Here is a 22,412-nt window from a genome sequence, read left to right as displayed (position 1 = left end):
TTGCTTTATATATATTCAGCCATTAGTTGCCGAGGGATGGATTCTAAATCAGAAAGTGTTAGGATGTGAGTTTCAGGATTTGGGTTCCATTGCCTTATTTAATCAGCAGCAAATATTGTAAGAAAAGCAAATCTTCCATAAGTTTTGGAAGATTTTCACTTCTGAACTATGGTACATATCCCATAGCTTAAATTATATTGAGATCACCACCAAAATTGGTGAATAACAAGATATTGTCCTACATGTCAGACTTTAGTTATGTTTGCATGATTTTTCAAAATTTATTCTTTGTTTTTATTCTGCAGCCTCCACCTCAGATATATGACAAACAGCTGGATGAAAGAGAGCACACCATTGAAGAATGGAAAGGTGATTCTAGTACTGCTGAATGGATACTTTTTGTTTTAGTGAAACAGAATAAAGAAAGCAGCTGATCCTTCCTAAATCCTATACTAATATTTTTTTTTTGATATTTTTAATATCAAAAAATATCAAGATTTTTTCCTTGTAAAGCAGTTTGGTAAAAGAGGATTTTTACACTGCTATCTTAGACCATTCAGAGTTCCTAAAACTTCATCCATTTTTTCATCTTAATAGCAATATCACATTTGCTTAATAATTAATTTACTTTGACAACTTTTTAAATAGTATTGACTATTGAAGAGTTTATCATGGTAGAATTCAAAATTTCAAAGTTAAACTTTCCATGTCTTATATATAATTATCTTATAAAACATAAAATTAATATTAAGTTTTAGATGTTTTTAGACTTTACAAAGTAAAAATATTTAACATGTGAATTATTCACTGTATTTATAGAACATGAGTGTTTAAATAGAAAATAGTGGCTTACTTCTACTTAATAAGTACATTAGTGAATACATTAATCCTTTTTTAAAAAGCAACACTTCTCAAAAATCATACTGAATCCTCAAGATTATACTGAGATTGAAACAAAACCACAAAACATGGCAAACATGTAAAGAATTGTTAAATTAATATGAATAACTATAATTCAGAATAAATATGAGAAAACCAACTACAGATGATATCAAAAGATCAGATAAAAATGGGAAAAACATACAGGGGACATCAGAAGGGAAGGAAATTTTGAGATATTTTGAAGGTATTAATAAACATAAAATGGGAAAAGGAAAATACTAAATGGGATATATAAGAGAAAAACAAATAATAGAAACAAACCAAAATGTTAAAAAGAGAGTTAAGAGATTCTACTAGTGAAGGGTTCATGTTGGTGAATATGAAAAAATGAGCTTATACATAATGTGAATCAGTAAGTATGACACCAGATAGTAGATGGGAAAGACTTGCTATAATCTAAGTAAGAACAGGAAGACATTATTGAGGCTTCATGAGTAACTAAGTGATAGGATATAGACATTATTTGAAGAGGACATAGACTAAATTAGAGAAAGAAATACAATCATAAAGGATGATGATTGTCTAATTATATGGCATTACAAACCAAGAATGCATAGGACTGAGTGATTTTTAGCAAAGGAGAGAAAAAAAAAATGAAACCAGGTATGGTGGTGCAGGACTGTAATGCCAGTGACTCAGGAGGCTGAGGCAGGACGATCACAAGTTTGAGGCCGGCCTCAGTAACTTCAGAAGGTGCTTGGCTCAGTGGTCAAGCACCTCTAGATTCAATCTCTAGTACAAAAAATAAAAAGAAAGAAAAAAGAAAAAAATTAAGATATCCAAGTTTAAATATAGCAACGAGAAACCCCAAAATGGATGCCAGTTTGGAAATGAACAAAATAAATTTTTTGTATGTTGGGTTTTAGACATGTTTAGATTTACAAATCTAAGATATGAATCTGGAAGAAAGTTTGAAGTACAAGATAGAAGTTGTAAGGATTGGTAATAATTTAATGTTATGAGAATTTGTGCATTTCTTAAGGTGTAAGTATAAAAGAAAAGTAGGTGTTCAAACACAGAGCCATTAAAATTCTCATAGATAACAGTAGAATATATCAGGAGTACCCTCTCATCCCATCCAAAGACATCAGAAAACATGTGTATTTTATATATATTTATTGATTCAACTGGTTTGAGTACATACTTTTGCCTGGCTTTATGCCATTTGCCCAGAAATATAGAAAGAGAGGAGTAACAGCCACAAAGAAGAGTGAAATTATGGCATTTGTTGGTAAGTGGATGAAACTGGAGAATATCATGCTAAGTGAAATAAGCTAATCCCCAAAACAACAAAGGTCCAATGTTCTCTCTGATTTGTGGATGATAACTCAAAACAAGGGAGGTTGGAAAGGGAATAATAGAAATCCATTGGATTAGACAAAGGGAAACGAAGGGAAGTGGAGGCGGAGGGGAATAGGAAAGACAGTAGAATTAATCAGTCATAACTTTCCTAGCCTTGTATTTGTATACATGACCAAGGTAACTCCACATCATGTACAACCACAAGAATGGTAGTCTAAGTAGAATTAAGTTATACTCTATATAAATCTTCCAAGCTAGATTCTACTGTCAAGTACAACAACAACAAAAAAAGCTATTGCCTAACCCTCACCCCCACAAAAAATTATAGCGGAGTAAAGGGATCCCAATTAATTTTTCTAATTTGTTCAACCCCATGAAAATGTTACTTGTAATTAACTAATAAATTTCTCTGATTAAGGAAAATTTTGGTTTTTATACTGTAATAACATGAATAAATGTTTCTTACAGAACTTATTTACAAGGAAGTGATGAGTTCAGAAGAAAAGACTAAAAATGGCGTAGTAAAAGGACAACCTTCTCCTTCAGGTACTCACTCTCAGTGAATAACCAATTAATCAGTACTTGGGTGCTTTCTTTGGTTCTAAGAAGGGGTTGCAATCAATAGCATTGCTTACCGAGTATATGAGCAAATATTGCAGGACTGTTTCTCTATGATTTTATTTAATTTATTTTGATATTTGGTGTGATATTCATTCTGGATTATATTGATTTTAAGAGAGTAATGAATCCTGAAGAATTTTTGTTAACATGGACTGGTTCAAGGGTAAATGTTCCTAGGAAACAGAGCCAGAAAGCTCTTTTCATAACCAATTCAGTGCAGAGGTCAGGAATCCCTCCAGTTAAGACCTCTTTCCTCATTCATTCCAATGTTTGGACTCTCCCCAAACTTTGTAAGACAATAGTTGAAGCATCTAACAAAATGGGCTATAATTAAAGCCAGCTTGGGAAACCTTTAATTTGCTATCTATATAATCATATATATATAGTCATATATATATAATATACATTATTATATATATGTGTGTGTTTATCTCCTAATGTATGTTTTATATATAAACATATATCAATATAACATATCTGCTAGATATAACATATATATATATATATATATATATAACTGGTCCTTGCATTGTATTTTAAGACTACTTGAAATAATTTACTTGCACTTATTAATAAGAACCTACTTTCTCCCTAAGGCCTGTGTTCTGAATATAAAAGTTTTAGAAAATGTGATCGTTTGCTTTTAGCTTTAAACTACACTCAGCACATTCCAGCAAGGATGTAGGCTGCAAATGACTAATTTAGAGGAAAACTGATTTGTTGTTCTACCTTTAACAAACAGGTGTAAAAAGATATAAGATGAATTAATAAATTACATCATATGCCTTTTTAAATAGCTAATTTGCACCTATTTCATAGCGTTCTCATCCGAAGCCTTGAGGCAATATCCAATTCGATCTCGTCTCCTTTCCTCAGGGAGGGCAAAGGGAGTCATTGGAGTTGTCCCCTACTTTGCCCTACCTAATCATTCATTCTAGCACCTGGATTAATATAAATCTGCAAAAACGATTTCTAACTTTACTGCATGTTCTATTTGCATCTGATTAAAGAACTCAAAGATGCCTTAAGATGTCACTTGCTAAGGCAAAAAGACTCTTCCTTAAGAATTCCTGTAATGACTAGAACATATTTCCCAACAGTCATCCCATAACTACCTTGTCCCAGGTGACTTTACATCTTCCCAAGGAATAGGATCTTTCCATCCTGTGTTTCCTACTAGTCCTTGTCTTTTAAATATTGGACCTCTCATCTTATTACCCCATATTGAACATACGTTTATTGAGAAAACTGAATTCATTCACCTTTGTGTACTGGATAGTGCCTGAGTATTGGGCCATGAAATAATAGCATCTCAATAAATATTTATTAATTTGAAATTGCCACTCTGTTCCTGTTATGGTTTGGATGTGAGGTGTCCTCCAAAAGCTCACGTGTGAGATAATGCCAGAAGGCTCAGAGGAGAAATGATTGGGTTACAGGAGCCTTAACCCAAATGAGTGACTTAATCCTAACAAGGATTAACTGAGTGGCAATTGAAGTGGTAGGGTGTCCCTGGAGGAGGTGGGAATTGGGACATGGCTTTGGGTATATATTCATATCTGGATAGTGGAGTTTCTTTTTCTGCTTCTTGATCACCATGATGTGAGCTGCTTTCCTCTGCCACACTCTTCTGCCATGTTTAGTCTCCTCTCCAGCCCTGAGAAATGGAGCCAATGTTTTATGGACTGAGACCTTTGAAACCATGAGCCCTCAAATACACTCTTCCTCCTCTATAATTGTGCTGGTTGGGTCCTTTATTTACAGCAGTGAAAAAGCTGACTAAAACAGTTCCTCTCTCAGCATGCTTCTTGGTGCTATTCCAAAGACAGAATTCAAGATAGTATCATAGCTTTAATACAGTATGCAAGTTAGTATATTTTTATATTATGATTATAAATATTAACTCACCCTGTTAGTCTCCATGAAGATAAATTGGTCAACTATCAAGTGCATGAATTACTGCTATTGATATTTGTCCATGCTTCAGATAAAGGTTTGCTGCTTTGAGGTGGTCATTTGATTTATTCATTTTGGGAAATATAGATTCACAATTTTTTTTGAAGTCCCACTTACTTTAGTCTGTTAATGACTAATTCTAAAATATTCCATTTAACTTCTCCCTAAGTGAGAAGACTAAGCTATTTTTGTAACCATTCCAACAGCCTGTAACAAAGATTATCTACTTTATACATATACTCTTAAACTACAGTTGATTGACTTAATCAATTTATAGTTCAAATGAGTGAATCCACAATCATCTTTCATTAAATGACTTTACAGGGAAAATATTCATGACAATTTTGATAAATCATATGTTCACTGCACTGACATATTAATGTATGTTTGTATATATTTGCATCATATAGACATTGCACATTAGTTGTATGCTACAGCTAACTCTGTCAGCCCATGAGAACCAATTGTGTACATCTTTTCCCAAATGTGACTTTATTAACCTTATGTTGGTATTTGAAACCAGCCAGGAGAAATTTACAACATGGATTTGTCTTACAAATCAGGGCATGTTTTTTTCTCCTGGAGAACCAATTGTTAAAAGTTTATTGACACACCAGTGTGTGTGAATATGGTAAACTATTCTGGAAAGAAAAGGCAATTACTAAAAGAAACTTTTGAAAAGTCACATTTTTTTTTTGCATTCTTCATTATAGACACCTTTCCTTATTAACATTTGCATAGAAGATTTAATTTTGTAAATAGCTAGGATAAAGTAATCTTACAATATAAACTTTCTAAATATTCACTTATGGTAATACTGGGAATACTGTCACAAAAGAGTAAGTTAATGCAGTTCCTCAGGGACAAAATGGTTTTAATACCCAAACTCATGTTATAGAGATGCTTTAAAAATGTAAATGGGAAGTTCAATGTGCATTTGCAGAAGAATTTATAGGTTTAAAATTTATTGATGGAATTGCTGTATATCAATATATCTAAACTTCAGATGCATTCCTAAATAAATAATTATACTCGTTTTTCTGCTATCTGATTTCACTTGCAGAGTGATTTATTTTCAAGATTAGCATAGCTGCATGCTTCCTGAATTGATTTGTAAAGACTGCTGAGGGAATAGTAATCTATGAATAGAAATTAATTTTCCTCTAAAAGCGGTTGTCATAGAATGTTAGAGCTAGAGCAAATATAGGAGGCCAACTTATTCTACAATGTGATTTGTTCCCTCCCTCTAGTCTTCCAGGGAAGGAAAGTTCTTCAAGTTATAATGATGCACTAAGATAAGGATGCATAGGATTAGGTGGGCAGAGATTTTTCAAACTCTCCAAATCAAAGATAAAGCTCCTCAGGTGTTTTTAATATACATCCCTCCTCCCTGGGGTGGGGGGGGCAATAATCTCCGCCACTGAGTTCATCTCTACCAGCTTGAGTCACCAGTCGAATATATGTTATGTATCTAACTATCTATCTCTTTATTTATTTATTTATGAGCTTTAAGCTCAAACAAGTTGAGAGGCTGAAGATTATGCAAATAGAGAATTCCTCTTTGTGATCTTTGCCTTCTAATTTTTCTTCTAATTCTCTGTATCTACATTTGTGTGTGTGTGTGTGTGTGTGTGTGTGTGTGTGTGTGTGAGAGAGAGAGAGAGAGAGAGAGAGAGAGAGAGAGAGAGAGAGAGATAGATAGATATTGGGTGTGAGGTGTTGTCAGCAAAATAATTCCCTTAAAAAGCAAAACAACATTGTCCCCTGAAATAAGGAATGCTTAAGGTTAGATAACTTCCATCTAAGAAATTTTCATTAGTGTTACTTCATTCCATAAAACCTAATTTTTTAAAGTAAAGTTGAATGTAGCTAATATTCCTCGTTTGCAAACCAATTAGTAGCTTTAGTTCCTTTTGATACCATTTTATCAATGAAAATGTATAATGACTTATTTATGGCAAAACATCTTTTAAAATGTGTCTCTGTACTGGCTCCTCCTGAGTAGCACTTGGATAAAGGATATTTATCCATTGCTGGGATATCCAAGGCAAATATGTATTATAATCAGATTCAATTCAGTTCAATTCTGTTTAAGAGATTTTTACAAACTGACCAACAGTAAATTAACCTGAAGCCAAGTTCCACATTGCATTCTATTTATTTGTGTATGGTTTTATGATTTACGAAGCTTGTTTATTACCTACATAAAAATAAACTTGAATGGGTCATCTCAAAGCCAGGAGAGGCTGTCCTCAAATAGGTATATATTATAATGCGATACAAGAAGTTATGCCAAAGCAAAAATTTTTCATCTGACAGTGTGGACTGGTTAATATTTAACAACCATCTCTTTAAAAAACAAACATACAAAAACCTATGAAAGAACTGATTAGAAACATTTACCAACTTCTGTGGTATTAATATACTCTGTGAACAATTTCAGGCTCCCAATGTGACATCAGTAAATGTAGAGTTGGAAAGAGATGCTAATGATTGGTTCTAGAATGATACTAAAAGCTAGCTCTAGCACACAGCACATAGTGTACCAAAAGGGTACCATGACACAACACAGAGAGGAACTCTTTCCTGCACAGAACCTACTGAGTTGGCACACACAAAATATTCAAGAATATTTTATACTCAGTTTAACAAAATACTATTGAATGTTTTCTGTGTTATGGCATATTATTAACTCAGAGCATTCCAAAAGTGTGCTGAAAACATGCTGATTATTAAAATAATTACAGTAAGATTGTGTGTTTTATAAGTACAATCTACAGCATGGTCTCCTTTTTATGAAGAGTTTCCTGAAAAGTACTTTGGCTTTGTTCTGTATATTAACAGAGGTAAATTTGTGTTTTGCTAAGGAAATTTCCTCAGTCTTATTTGTGTGATTTCTTTAGCTGTCCTTGATATGGACTCCTGTTTATTTGTAAAGATTAAATTGTGTTCTTATAAAGAGACTTAGCTAAGCCTTATCTCACCTTTGTTTGAGTAATTTCATAGCTTTAATTTGTGACAATAACATGTCTACAAATCAACCCCAGCTAGGAAAAGAGAAAAAAGCCTAATATCTTAAGAGAAAGCATTCAAAGTGGTTATTTCATTATAATTCAAATAGAGTATGGTGACAAAGAAAATCTCCCTGATTTGATTGACGTTTTGATCAACTATAATATTCATTATATATATGTATACATATATCATTAAATCTATTTATATGTACTTAATTGATCTGTTTAATTTTCAGTCCATTGATATTGAAAATTTTTATTAAAATAAATCAGTTGTATTTCTACATACTAGCAATGAACAGTAAACTACTCCATTTATTATTCCACCAAAAAGAAACAAAAATCTTAGAAATAAGTTTAAGAAGTGCAAACTTTGTACTCTGAATATTATAAAACACTGTTGAAATAAAATTAATTAAAGAAGACCTAAATAAATGGTAAGATATACCATTGTTTATGAATTTAAATATTTAATATTTTTAAGGTGACTATTTCCTACATTGATTTAGAGATTGATTAACCACAATTTTAAAAAACCACAGCTGTCTTTTTTTTTTTTTAAGAAATTTGATCTTAAAACTCAAATGGAAATGATGCAAAGGACACAGAATAACCAACAGAATCCTGAAAGAGAGTACATTTGAAAGATTCGGGTTTCACATTTCCTGATTTTAAAACTTACAATAAAACCACAATATTCTAGACAGTATGCTACTTGCATGAAGATACCCATAAAGGTCAATGGAATAGAATTGGATCAGAAATCCCACATTTATGATCAATTGATTTTGACAAGGATGTCAAGACAATTTTATGAGCCAAAAATAGTCTTTTCAATAAATGGTGCTAGGACAGCTGAATATTTACCTACAAAAGAATTAAAGTGGACCCTTACCTCATAGCATATACAAGAATAAACTCCAAAATGAACCATAAAACTAAAGTTATAATTATCATTAAGCATAAGAACTAAAATTATAAAGGTCTGAGATGAAAACAGAAATGAATTTTCATGATCTTAGATTAGTAAAAGATAGATATAAAACCAAAAGTATGCCTGTAATCTCAGCAGATCAGGAAACTGCGGCAGGAGGATCCTGAGTTCAAAGCCAGCCTCAGCCACAACAAGGTACTAAGCAACTCCAATGAGACCCTGTCTCTAAGTAAAATACAAAATAGGGCAAGAATGTGGCTCAGTGGTCAAGTGCCCCTGAATTCAGTGGTCAAGTGCCCCTGAGTTCAATCCTTGGTACCCACTCCCACTCCTCCCCTGCAAAAAATTAAATAAATAAATAAAGCACAAGTGACAAAAAAATATAGATAAATCTGACTTCATCAAAATTAAAAATGTTCATTGTTCAAATACACTTTCAAGAAAATAAAAAGACAAAAAAGTTGCAAATCACATCTGACAGGGAACTTTTAACCAGATTATATAAAGAACTTTTACAACTCAATAAAAAAAGAAAGTGACCTAATTAAACAATGGGCAAATGATCTGAAGAAACTATCCAAAGCAGATATCAAGTGAGCAACAAGGACATGAAAAGATCCTCATCACTATTATAAAACAAAAACCACAGTGAGATCTATTTTTACACATACTCTGAAATGGATATAATCAAAAAGGTAGACAGAAAGAAGTAACAGTAAGGTTGTAGAGAAAATGGAATCTCTAAAACTGCTGATGGGAATTTAAACTGGTGCACCCACTTTAGAAAGCAGTTTGGCCATTCCCCATAAAGGATAAACTCAAATAGAATTAAACATAGAATTACGTTATGATGTAACAATATTACTCCTTGGTATATACCTAAGAGAAATGAAAACATTCATACAAAATTGGACACAAATATTTATAACAGCGTTATTCATAATAGTCAAAATTAATACAAGTGTTCATCAAATGTCCAACAACTATAAAAAGATAAGCAAAATGTAATATGTCCATACAATGGACTATTATTCAGATATAGAAAGTAATGAAATAGTGACACATGCCACAGCAAGTATGAAACTTAAAGACACTGTGCTTTGTGGAAAAAAAAAAACAGTCACTACTGGTCTCATATTGTATCCTTCTGTTTATGTGAAATATACAGAATAAGCAATGTATAAAGGCAAAAAGTTGATTAGTTATTGCCTTGGGTTGGAGGGTGGGTGAGAAATGGGGTTCAGAGTTTCCTATTGGGGTGATAAAAGTGCTACAAAATAGATGTGGTTATATCTGTGTATCTCTGTACCAAAAACATTGAATTGGGCAGATTACATTTATAATTCATACAGTATTTGACTTATATTTTAATAAAATGGCTACATAAAGATATATAGGTATAATTTCACATTTCAAATCCAAACTAAATCTAAACTGTAGTAACATGATTTGAAAACCATCTATAATGTAAGAATATATCATTCAGGAGTCAAATGGATGTAAGAAAAAAGCAATCTCACTCTGTCAGGTCCACAATTGATCAGGCATTTATTAGAGTCTTGTGTTTAATAAGGACATGAGAAAATTGAATAGGATTCTGTGAAGTCCTTCAAAGTGATATTAAATTATTAGAGACTTGACCATATGAAAACCCACAAGAGATGATGGTCTAATTTAATCCAGAATAGGGGGAGAAGCATAGTTAGTTATTTGAACTATGTAAGGGCTAAGTAGTATATAAAATCTTATTATAAGAGGAAATGAACTAGCTCCACACCATTTATAAAAGGGATTTAATTAAGTAAATTTGGAATAAATTGAGACCAGATAAGCTTACATTACACATTAATTTGATGAGGGTGCTTATTTATGGAAAGATAACAAGATGTTAAAAATATCTTCTAGAAACATTTAAGATTAGGCAATATTAATGATTCTAGGAGTTTAAAGATCATGAAAAAATCTAAGTTTTTTCTGTGTATGAAAATATTAGGATTCAAAGAAATACCTATAAAATAATTACAACTAGGGAAACTTCCTAGCAAAAGGACTAGAAGGAAATGTACCAACAGATTTGAATAGTTCTTACTCTCAGTTTGAGAGTTACTGCATATTGACCTTTTTCCCTGTTAATTTTTATATTTCCCATATTTATATAAATATTCATAATTAACAAGTAAAGCTTTGAAATACATGTAGGATATGTGCAATGTGTCTTAGAGTATGCATCCGGGTCCTTCCTAGATACTGTAACATTTGAGCACATTTTTTTCCCATAGGCAAAAGTGTTTACTTCAGGAGAAAAGATTCTGTGTATGTGCCACTTCCTTAGTTTTTTCTGATTTGTTCAGTCAACATGATAATGCTATCATTAACTTATTATTTTTCACCAAAAAGATCTTGCATATTATGTTTCCTCAAATACAATTTTAGTGAGAATTCCTTGCCTCTTGTTTTATTAGGTGATTATGTGGGAGATATTTTTAATAGGAAACTATTTCACAAAGCATGCGTTTTACCACTCATATTGCTTAGATAAAAAGAATCTAGAAAAAGAAAAGGTTAGTTGACTGCTTCTGGTGTGCTATGGTTTAATTTAATTTTATAGTGCCTTTGGCTTATTTTCCTTTGTTGTTCTCAATGCTATTGCAACTCAGCAAGTTTTGACTGAACACTTTTTTCCCCTCAGAATTTAGAAATCTTTATATTACTATGTGTCAGACAAATTTATAAAAGAATTTTCCAAATTAATCTAAGTCCATAATTCAGCATTATTTGCAGAATCTCTATTTGCAGACCTTAGGTAAGCAAGCCTGTTGCAGAGTATACACATAATCAAAATGCGTGCTCTCTATATCTAGCTTCTTTCTTTCTTTCTTTTTTTTGGGGGGGTACCTTTCATCAAATTTTTCTACATGGGTTTTAAGTTTTTCATTTTTCTACATGGGTTTTAAGTTTGGTTTTGTGTTAGTCAGCTTTTGTTTCTGTGACCCAATTACCTGACACAAACAACTTAAAGGAGGAAAGTTTTATTTTATTTCATGGCTTTATTGTTTTCACTCTGTGGTCAGCATGGACCTGAGGTGAGGCAGAACACCAGAGTGGAAGGGCTCGGTGGCACAGAGCAGTTCACCTCAAGGCAGCACAAAGCAGTTCAAGAAAAAGAGTAGGGGTGTGGGAGAAGGGCCAGGTACAGATAAAGTCCTGAAGGGCATGCCCCAAAGACCCATTCCTGCAATGAGGCCCACCCCCTACAGTTTCTACCACCTCCCAGTAATGCCATCAGATTATTAATTTGCTGATGAGGTCAGAGCCCTCATGGTCTGATCACTTTTTTTCCAGAATCCTCGCCTCTAAATATAGCTGTATTAGGAATTAAGTCTTTAACACATGGAATTTTAGGGGACGTTTCAGATCTAAATCTAATAGATGTCATATTACTGACTATGTAGTAAAATTTACTCTATATACATTCCTTTTGCTAGAGTTGTAATCTTCAACCAATTCAGATTCCTAGACTTCACCTCTGTCTATATTTATGGGACAGGACCCTTGCATGTATTTGTTTTTAAAAGTTTCCTGCATTAAAAGCAATCAGGCCTGGTATGGTGGCACATGCCTATATTCCCCATGGCTTGGGAGGCTGAGGCAGGAGATTGCAAGTTCAAGGCCAGTCTAAGCAAATTAGCAAGACTCTAAGGACTTTAGCAAGACCCTGTCTCAAAATAAAAAAAAATCAAAAGGGCTGGGAATGTGGCTCACTGGTTAAGTGCCCCTGAACTTACTCCAAAAAACAAACAAACATAAAACCCAACAATTGAGATAATTTGTCTACTCTATAAACTAGTGTTTTTTTTTAAACCCTAACATCTGTCTTCTTTATAAACCAATGTCTTTTAATCCCTGATGAGATTCAATCCCAGGTTTGTTTATCTGTTATCTCTATAAACCAGTGTTTTATAATCCCTGATAGGCTTTCCTGTCTTTAGGGAGCTATTTAAAAATGCAAAACCTTGGCCTCACCTAATGTCAATTCATTGCAATATTAGAGGTACTGGGGTTTCAGGGTATTGGAGGGCAGTGTGAGTGGATGTTAGTGTGTAGGTTTTTTTTTTTTTTAAAGCATTACAGGTGATTTCTAATATAGAATGAGATGTAATAACCACTGCACTAGCCTGTGAATAACTGGTACCTAGGGACTGTGTATTGTTTTATCAAGATTTTTCCCTGCATCCGTTTTTCTATGAAGGTTCATGGAATGAATGATGGACTAGACGTCTGTCTTGCATTTGGCCATCCAAGCATTGTGAATGGAATTCAGATGGGTTTGGTTCCAGATTTAGTCATATTGGTCTTCATTTTCTTAGCACAGGTGCAGCAGTGAACAGCAGTGAGAGTCTCCCTCCATCCTCGTCTGTCAATGACATCTCCTCCATGTCCACCGACCAGACCCTGGCATCTGACACTGACAGCAGCCTGGAAGCCTCGGCGGGACCCCTGGGTTGTTGCAGGTGACTAGCCGCCTGCCTGCGAAACCCAGCGTTCTTCAGGAGATGATATGATGGAACACACACATACACACACACAGACACTCATGCACACACACAAATGCAGACACAAAATGTCAAGAAATCAGAAAGGGAGAGAATCCAAGCCTAAAATTGAAACAAATCTTTCAGCCTGCTTCTTCTCCAAAGTTCTGTAATGCAGCTAAGCTCAAATGTCTATTTAACTTCTAGTTGCTCTTGCTTTGGTCCCCTTCCAATGATGCTTATTACAGAAAGCAGATCAAACACAATTAGAGAAGCCTTTCACATAAAGTGTAATTTAAATGGCTGCAAAACCAGCAACCCGTAACTGCCCTTTCAAATGGCATGACAAGGTGTGCAGTGGCCCCATCCAGCATGTGTGTGTCTCTATCTTGCATCTACCTGCTCCTTTCGGCCTAGTCAGATGGATGTAGATACAGATCCGCATGTGTCTGTACTCATACAGCACTACGTAGAGATGCTACTGTCAGTGTCCTCAGGGCTGTCCCAAGACATCACGCACTGGGGTACCACATGGTCCATTTCATGTGATCTATTACTCTGACATAAACCCATCTGTAATATATTGCCAGTATATAAGCTGTTTAGTTTGTTAATTGATTAAGCTGTATGTCTTATAAGAAACCATGTAAAGGGGGATATAAGAGGGGAGTGAGCTCTCGGACCCTTGAAGATGTAGCTTCCAAATTTAAACTGATTAAATGGCACCTGTATACCAATTTATAGAAAGAACATATGTGATGCTTATGTACAGTGTGTGTGTGGGGAGGGGGTAACAGTTTTCAGGTTCTGAATGGTTTGACCTTTAGAAAGAATGTGTGAATAAAAGCTGAGGACCTTTTCTCAGACAGCAAACAGGTTGCAGGGAGTAGAGAGTAGGGCTGAGGTGTGGACCAGAACCAAAAGGAAATTATTGCCCAGGTGCTAGGGGGCACCACTGTCCATATTTTAAAGAGTAGACCCCCATTGTCATTTCTAGATTACATGTCATGACAGGAGGCTGTAGGAGAGTGGCAGGTGGGGAGGCAAGAATCCTTCCCAGAAACAAAGTGGAATTGCCTCCCTGTGACTTACTTAGCAGAACACAAGCCCACCCAGACTCCTTTCAGATTGTATGTTGAGTTTTCTATTTGTGGACTGCTTCCCAGATTCATATCCTGCCAAGGTTTTATTTTGAGAAGAAATACTGCTTTCCTCTTCTGGAAGAAAAATACAATTAACTAGTTAAAATAAAATCCCCAAAGCACAGGGTGATCCTTAGATTAGCATTTGAAAACATCTCCAGAGACATTGCTATTTCTCAGGAGGTTCCCTGACTTCTTTATATGACTGATGTTTCATGTTTATTTATTTATTTTCGTAAGTTTGAACAATCCAAGAAGGGCTGATAATCAGAAATTTGTACTGCAGTAGATGTGAGAGCAATAACTGCCCCAAGTTACTGCAGCTAAATGGTGTTAGCAATATGAGTTTGTCTCAAAGCCATGAAGCATTAATGTCGATGTTTAGCAAAATCATCTGAGTTTAGTTTCAATTAAATGGAAGTGCTTTTCCGAGCACCGATGGAGGCACTGTGAAACCTCTTGGTTATATACTCGGCAATACCAGTGTGACTTCTCAGCAATAATAGGGACGAGGCACAGGCTTCCCTTCTTTTTTCACTTTGGTGAAGTACCATCACAGTTATTTGCACTCTGGCCATTTTGGTGCTCACCAATGTGGTGATATTTCACCTGAAAAAGAAGTGAAACACATGAAATGGATGGTTGGTGAGTGTGATATGACTGGCAAATGGAAGCCCCACAGAAACAGAGCGAAGGAGAATGCCATTACTCTGCAAACTGCCTTAATACAATAACAGAGAAGCTGTCTCTTTTCAAGCAATAGAGTCCCTAGGGACCTGCACCCACCACTACCACCACCACCACCACCACCACCACGTGAGCTGTGCTTCCTTTGTGGGATTGCTTCACACACTAGGATTCCTTGTAAGGGGCAATTTGTTTAAAATGGAGAGAACATCATTAGATTGCGCAGCTTATCCCCTGGAATAAGAATGTCTCACTCTATCTTGCTACCATTCTTTTTGGTTAATATTTCAGATAACCTGGGTTTTTTTTTTTAATGCCCCCTCCTTCATATGAGCTCTGTTACTTTTCTTTCTGTTGAATTCCTTTCTTTTAAACTTATTTTATTTGTATCCATACTCTCTACTTCTCCTCTTCCTCTGTATTTTGTCCTTGATATATCTGTGGCCTCACCCCGCCCCCCCTCCACACACACTTTATACCACATGGGATTAAGTGCAGAGAGCAGACAGCTGCTTGAAAGACACAACTCTGGAGGGGAATTTCATCAGTCACAGATGACACTAGACACACAGGGAGATCTCCAGCAGCATCCTCAAAGATCTTGACAGGAAAGTTATCTATCTATCTATCTATCTATCTATCTATCTATCTATCTATATATATATATTTGGTAGATGGACACAATACCTTTATTTTATTTATTTATTTTTTATGTGGTGCTGAGGATCGAACCCAGGGCCTCGCACACGCTAGGCAAGTGCTTTACCATTGAGCCCCAGCCCTAGCCCCAGCTCCAGCCCCAGCCCCAGAAAGGTTATCTTTCATTTTGCACAAGCAATGGGATTTTGTTTCTTTTATTCACGCAGACCAAATCTGTCAAGAGCTAGACATTTCCCCACCCTTGCTATTGTAGCCTTCCCTAAGCTCCACTAGTCTTTGATCTCCAGTTCCTTCAATGGGTCTTGGCTCTGGTTACCTTAGTGATAGATCTGTTATTGCCAAGAAACTTGGATTTAAGCAGCATTTACAAATAGAGGTAAGGTTTTGGCCTCTGGACTTCTTGTGGGATTAATTTTACTAGGTGACCAAAGCAAGATAGATGAGAGCAGATGGGACAACAAAGAGAATCACCACTTTAAAAGCCCCCACTCCTTCCTGTCTTAGGTCCCCTTCGTTATGATATCTTTAAAAGATAGTCATGTTATGGTCAAATTCACAGAATATATTATGTTCTGCATTGTTTTCTTTTCTTCAAAATAGAAAAAGCACCAAATATTTGCTATGTAGTTACCTGTTATCCCCAAAAGATAGATGGTCTTACCTTTTGGGCAGGAAAGCGTCAAGTCACCTGAACTATATTTCTACAAAAAGTGGAGATCCTGCTTATGGTGGGGGCTCATTTTGGAACAGGAAGTTGGTACTCTGAGGCATCTAACCTTCTGTCTCCTCTCTAGGCAATTGGTTTCACAGTAATTCTTAATAAAATATTATGTGGTGTTCTGCAGAAGGGATGGCTGGTACCCATCTGTAGAAAGAATTAAATTGTGAGAGTTTAACTAAATCACCACCAATTTAGACATGTCTTTGCTATTTTTATATGTGTTTGGGGGCTCAGTATGCTCAGTTTTACAAAGGGATACATTAACCTTACAACAAAATTTCTTATTGTGAAATAAAAGCTAAAACTAAGATTTCACCATCAAAAAAAAAAAAAAAAAGAATCTAATGTCTGAGCTTTGTGGTGGCCCAGGTCAATTTCCACCAATTAGAGGAGGCTATTTAATCAACAAAGCTGGCTAAGAAGCTGGACACTTTCTCTCAATCTGTTGTCATTTTCAGAAAAAAATATTATTCTAAAGATGCTGATAACAGCTGACTGGAAAATTAGAAAATTAGTCTTGGCAAAAGGCACAATGAAACAAATGAGAATCACAAATGAGAATCGTTTTGTGACCTGTCAGGGGAAAGAACAATAAAATGGATGTCTAAAAATTTAAATATTCATTGTATAACCTGAGACACACAAAAAATCTATTTCTGTTCAATTCTCTTAACATATGACAATCTACATCTTAAAAACTTTATGTTATACAAGACTGCTGTCAACTAGTTTTGCTGGAAAAAAGGTCTTCTGCAGCTCAGAGGAGTAAATTTGCTCTAGGAATTTTTATCCCCTCCTCTTTGGGTTTGAAGAGTAATCCCCCTCTCCAATCAGTCCTCCACCCACATTTTAATTGTAAGAATTCAACATTTTATACAGATATTATTAAACCAACCAGGAAACTCCTTTATGTAAAAACAATAAAAATGTTACAATGTAAATAGTTAAATTAGTTATTTTCCTTGTGATTACAATACACAATTTGATTTCTCCCTCTCCCTCTCCACTTCCCCTCTCTCCCCCACCCTCCCCCCGACACCCTCCATTTTTTTTTTTTTTTGCACTTAGTTCTTTAACTGTTCACTTCAACCCATTTCTTTGGTCATTCAAATGGAAATGGAAGCCTCTCTTTATGTTTGGACTCCTGTATATCTACCTTTTGATTATGTGGGACTGATGGCCAGTATATCCTAATAGAAACAAAACTCCCAGCCCTTATCTAGCATTATCTGTTCACCTTGCCATGTCCATCTTGCAATGAGATTTAACTTGCACCTGCCTGTTATTCTGCATGATTGGACTCCAAAGACGATTACCAATGATGAGAATTGTCCTGTGTCCGTGTTTATAAAATGTACTTAAAGCACACACATATGCACACACATTCTCACACACACTCTTACAGTTTTAGGTCAACCCTGGAAGTCAGAACCATACAGGTCCAGTTTTTTTTGCAAGGTATTAGAGGTGAGAACTGAAGTCAAGCAGCCAGATGGATAAAATGCAATCTTGGTGATGTCTAATAGGGATTTGAAATCATTCAAGTCATTTCTGTGTTCTTTCTCACATTTTTTCATTTCTAATTTTTCCTTTAAATTGTCTTTGGACTAGAGGAGAACTTTGACTTCTTTTGACTCTTCATAGGGATTACTGATCAATATATTGTGTTTCTGTTTCATATGGATTATTAAAACTGAAGAAAATCTGATTCTATTAACATAAAACCAAATCCAAACCCAGACTTTGTTGGAGTTTGCCTGTTAACAATGGTTATTGTGATTGTTGCCGTGGGTTTTGTGTACAGACAGTAACTCTGACGGGTCGCTCATCATTTCATTTTGACCCCTGGTGAAAGAAGCTTGTAGTGTGGTCTGATTGCACCAGGGAATAAATAAGAATTGAGCAATGGACTAATTTCTCACCGTGGGTCAAGAGTGTGTACTATGAATACAACCATAGAATGCTGTGTTTTCATTTGAGATTGGCGTCTTCTAAAAATAACTTCATTTCTGTCATTTAATACTAGTTGTATATCTACAATTTAGTAAATTTTCTTTAAAGTAGAAAATCAGCAAAATAAAAACAGGTCATGTTCTGGGAGCATTGAGTAAGAAGAGCAGGATTAAATTTCCTAGGTTAATTATCAGAAATTCTAATCATTTAAATATTATCCAAGAGATTTCTCTGTGTCTACATGGTAGCCAACTTTAATATCTCAAACTCTTTGGTGAATTAAAAAATGTGATTTTGTTGCTGGATGAAGAAGGAAGCCACTGATCTTGTTTAGTTTACCAGGCAGTGTCTTAATATTGAGGAGGGGCCCTTCTATTTCTATAAACAATATGTTTTATTAACAAATCAATTATTACAAAGCCTGGAAGAATAACATACCTATTCTTTGGGGTTATCATGCTTATTCTTTTATTTATTTGAGAAAAAATAGAAACCGACAACCTTTCAGTACCTCTGGAATAGCTCCTGTCCTACTTTCCTTCACAAATCCTTGCTTTCTTAAAAAATGAATCTAAAAGTGATGAAGCATAGGTACCACAAGAATAAGAAGGGAAATTGTATTCCACAGGATGATTGCATATGGAGTCAGAAGGAGTTAATGGTATGTTCCAGGTACCATAAAAGATTACCAAATATTTGGTAATTTTGACCAGGTTTGCAAGTACAAGAAGTGGGGCTATTGGGCATTACTTTTTTGAAGCAATGTATAGAACAATGAACCTAAAAGGATGAGTTTATTTCTTCAGTAGCTGCCCTAGTTATAGCCAAGGTAGAGATTTCTCATATTACAGATTCACCAAGATGGTTTTTGTACATGTAATCTTCCTTTTCTGCAAGAGTTTTGAAAGGCATGCCTGGAAGACATTTGCAAACAATCAAGCATACAAAAGGGTCCGTCACCTCTGGTCACCTCTTGTCTAGAGCCACCCTACCTTGAAAGTCTTCAGTCTTGGTACCAGACTGAATTCCCTCAGCTCAACAATTTAGATCAATTTAAATATGTTGCTGAAAACGTGCTCTAGAGATTTACATTTCTGGGACACATGAAATGTGATAACCTGTGGAAAAGAATCAAATGCCCTTTTAAAATTTTCTATTACCTTTATGTCAAATATTTCTGTCTTTAAAGACACATTTTTCCTGTTCAATAAAACCAACATAAAAAGAAGTCTAAAAGGCAACTTAGAGGATTCAAGCTTCACTCCATGGAAGTGATAATTTTCACTTCCTCATCAATGAGTTTCTGATATTGTTCTTCATTTTACCTTGCCTGGACTCTTTCAGTTAAACCAATGGCTCATATTGTTTGCAACTCAAAAGCAGGCACAAACACTATCCATGTTATAAACCCTCCACACTGCCTGCAAGACCATCTCAAATATAATCTGTCTTCCATTTACACTTTTAAATCAGTGTTGGCAAAAATACTGTCTAGAACAATTATACAAAATAAAATTTTATAATGCAAATAATGGTATTTTACACAGGCAAAAAGAACTAATAGTATTAGAATATTTCTTTTATAAGAGGAAGATTTGCAAAATTCAATCACCTCTTCCTTAATGTTAATATATTACAAAATTGGCTCTAAGCAAGCTCTAGGAACACCATTCTGAATTTCTAGTCTAATTTCTGAGCTATATTTTAAAACAGTTTATTATTTCACTCCAAAGACATTTATTGAACACCTTTGTGTACCTTTGTGTAGGAGACAAAATGTGTGGTCCTTATCTTCAAAAATTCAGAGTTAAGAAATATATGTATTTAAAAATAAGTGATGAGAGCAAAATATCTTTATATCATTTGCTTTCTTAAATAATAGTGTTTAAATTAGTGGTATTACTTGAATGAATCCATTTTTACTGTATGCTTTAAGCAATGAAACAGCAAATCTGCTTCTTCCAATGTTCTCATTTTGTCTAATTGTATCTAAGTACACTTAATGAATCAGCTTAAGAGAATTTTGGTATTTTCTATTATATTATGGGAGATGAAATCAGTTTTACAACTTATATAAAGAACAGTATGTGTGTTTGTCTGCAGTGCAAAAGATTTGCTTTAACACGTTTCCTATGGGGTTTGGATGCTGAGCTTGAGGCTCATACTGCTGGCATCAATCAATATCCACATCAACAAACAAAATCACCAGGGGTACTGGCATCTCTTCAGTGAATAGATACACTAAAGCCAAATCTCTGAAATTTGTTTAGCCTATGGGTGACTGTTGGAGTCCTGAAATAACTTAAGGTATCATGCAATCATTTATTATTTTCTATAAAAGATTCAACTCAGAACATCCCTGAACATCTGAACCACAAATTTAACAGTGAATCCTAAAAAATCATTCATTGATTCATGCCACAGATGTTTATTGAATGCTTCAATCTTCTAAGAACCATTCTAGGTACACACCACAGTGATGAGTTCAGCATCCCCAGACTTCTGAATCTACATTCTATTGTAGGAGTAAGATAGAAGTAAGTGATAAGAACTGGAAGTAGGTTAAAAGGGTAAAGGGTGAAAAAGAGATGCTATTGTCGACAAGATGGTCAGGGCATGCCTTTTGAAGGAGGTGACATTTACTCATAGATCTGAATAAAGTGAGGGAACAGCATATCAGCATCCTAGGAAGACTATTTCAAAGGGTAAGTGAGGGTCCTGGAGTAAGAGCTGGCTTGTAGAAAAAGCATAATACAGAGAACAGCAGAGTGTGCTGCAGATCAAGCAGAAGGGACAAGAAAAAGTGGAAGAGCAAATGAAATTGGAGCAGTAGGCAGGATGCAGAGCATAACCAGATCTTGGGAATTTCCAAATGGAAATATGGTTAGATTTGAACAAGGAAACAATACGCCCGAATTTTCTTATTATAACTATTCCTTTAGATCCTAAATAGAAGTATAGGAAGAAGATAAGACCAAAAACAATCCAATTATCATAGGATATAACAGAAATTCAGAAAGACCTGAAGGAGCCTAGACTAGGAAGTAAATGATCTGAGAAGGATTAAGTCAGGATGTAAGTACGGATATATTGTAAAGGCAGAGCCGACAAGATTTGCTGATGGATTGATATGGTGGTATGAAAAAGAGAAAGAGAGAGAAACCAGAGAAAAGCCTAGATTATTTTTATCTAAACCATGAGATAAATGAAGGTGTAATAAGTTGTAGAACAGTAGGTTAGTGGCATATTTGGGATGAAAATCATATTTGCTTTTGGAATTTTAGTTGCTAATTAGATATCCATATAAATAGAAGGGGTTTCTGCTAGGCTCCAGTCCAAGAAGTTGGGCTGAAATATGAATCTGAGAGTAATCAGCTTGTAAATGGTATTAAAAACTATGAGTCTGTATGAAACCACTAGGGCACCAAGGGCCGCTGAGGAAGAGATGGAAGATGAAGATGCCTCCCACATCAGAAACAGGGGATGTCTGTGAGGTAGGAGAATACCTGGAAAGTGTGCTGTCCTGGAAGCGATGTAAAGAAGGCATTTGAAAAATGAAAGAATGGGCAACTGGCATAGTTGGGATGATGAGAGGGTTTTCAAAAATTACAGCACGGGAATATGTTGATGAAACTAATAGAGAAAGAATAATCTTGATAGTGTAAAAGAGAAAAGGCTTTTATTTGATGGTGCAATATGCTTGAGAGTTGGGCTCTGGAATGTAAACAGAGGAGTAGTGCTGCTTACAACAGGTAGCTGTAGCCGGAGGAAAGGTGGCATGCACAGGAGAAATTCAGGGAAGGCAGAAGCAAAGTTGCCTGTTGTGAGTAAGGAGGGGAAGGGTTTTAGAAGTTGGAAAAGTGTGAAATTGACCTGGGAAGCTGTGAAGACAGGTTTCTGGACAGTGGTGAGCCATGTCAGTTGTGGTTACATAATTGCAATGTGAGA

At 35.2% G+C, this 22,412-nt stretch overlaps 1 protein-coding gene across 4 annotated transcripts in view; it reads left to right on the top strand.

The window, feature by feature from the left end:
* The window catches only part of Mapk10 (mitogen-activated protein kinase 10), a 154,594-nt gene extending 141,310 nt beyond the window's left edge, over positions 1-13,284 (top strand). For all 4 annotated transcript variants that reach the window (XM_076864011.1, XM_076864010.1, XM_076864009.1 and 1 more), the window contains 3 exons: positions 306-369; positions 2,713-2,790; positions 13,142-13,284. In XM_076864011.1, the coding sequence (XP_076720126.1) occupies positions 306-369; positions 2,713-2,790; positions 13,142-13,284 (285 nt within the window). The remainder of the gene's footprint in view (positions 1-305; positions 370-2,712; positions 2,791-13,141) is intronic.
* The last annotated feature ends 9,128 nt before the right edge of the window (positions 13,285-22,412 follow it).

The sequence above is a fragment of the Callospermophilus lateralis genome, chromosome 8 (genome assembly GCF_048772815.1).
Source record: "Callospermophilus lateralis isolate mCalLat2 chromosome 8, mCalLat2.hap1, whole genome shotgun sequence".
Classification (NCBI taxonomy): Eukaryota; Metazoa; Chordata; class Mammalia; order Rodentia; family Sciuridae; genus Callospermophilus; species Callospermophilus lateralis.
The sequence above is the reverse complement of the archived record's forward strand: the minus strand, read 5'-3'. Positions and strand labels throughout refer to the sequence as shown.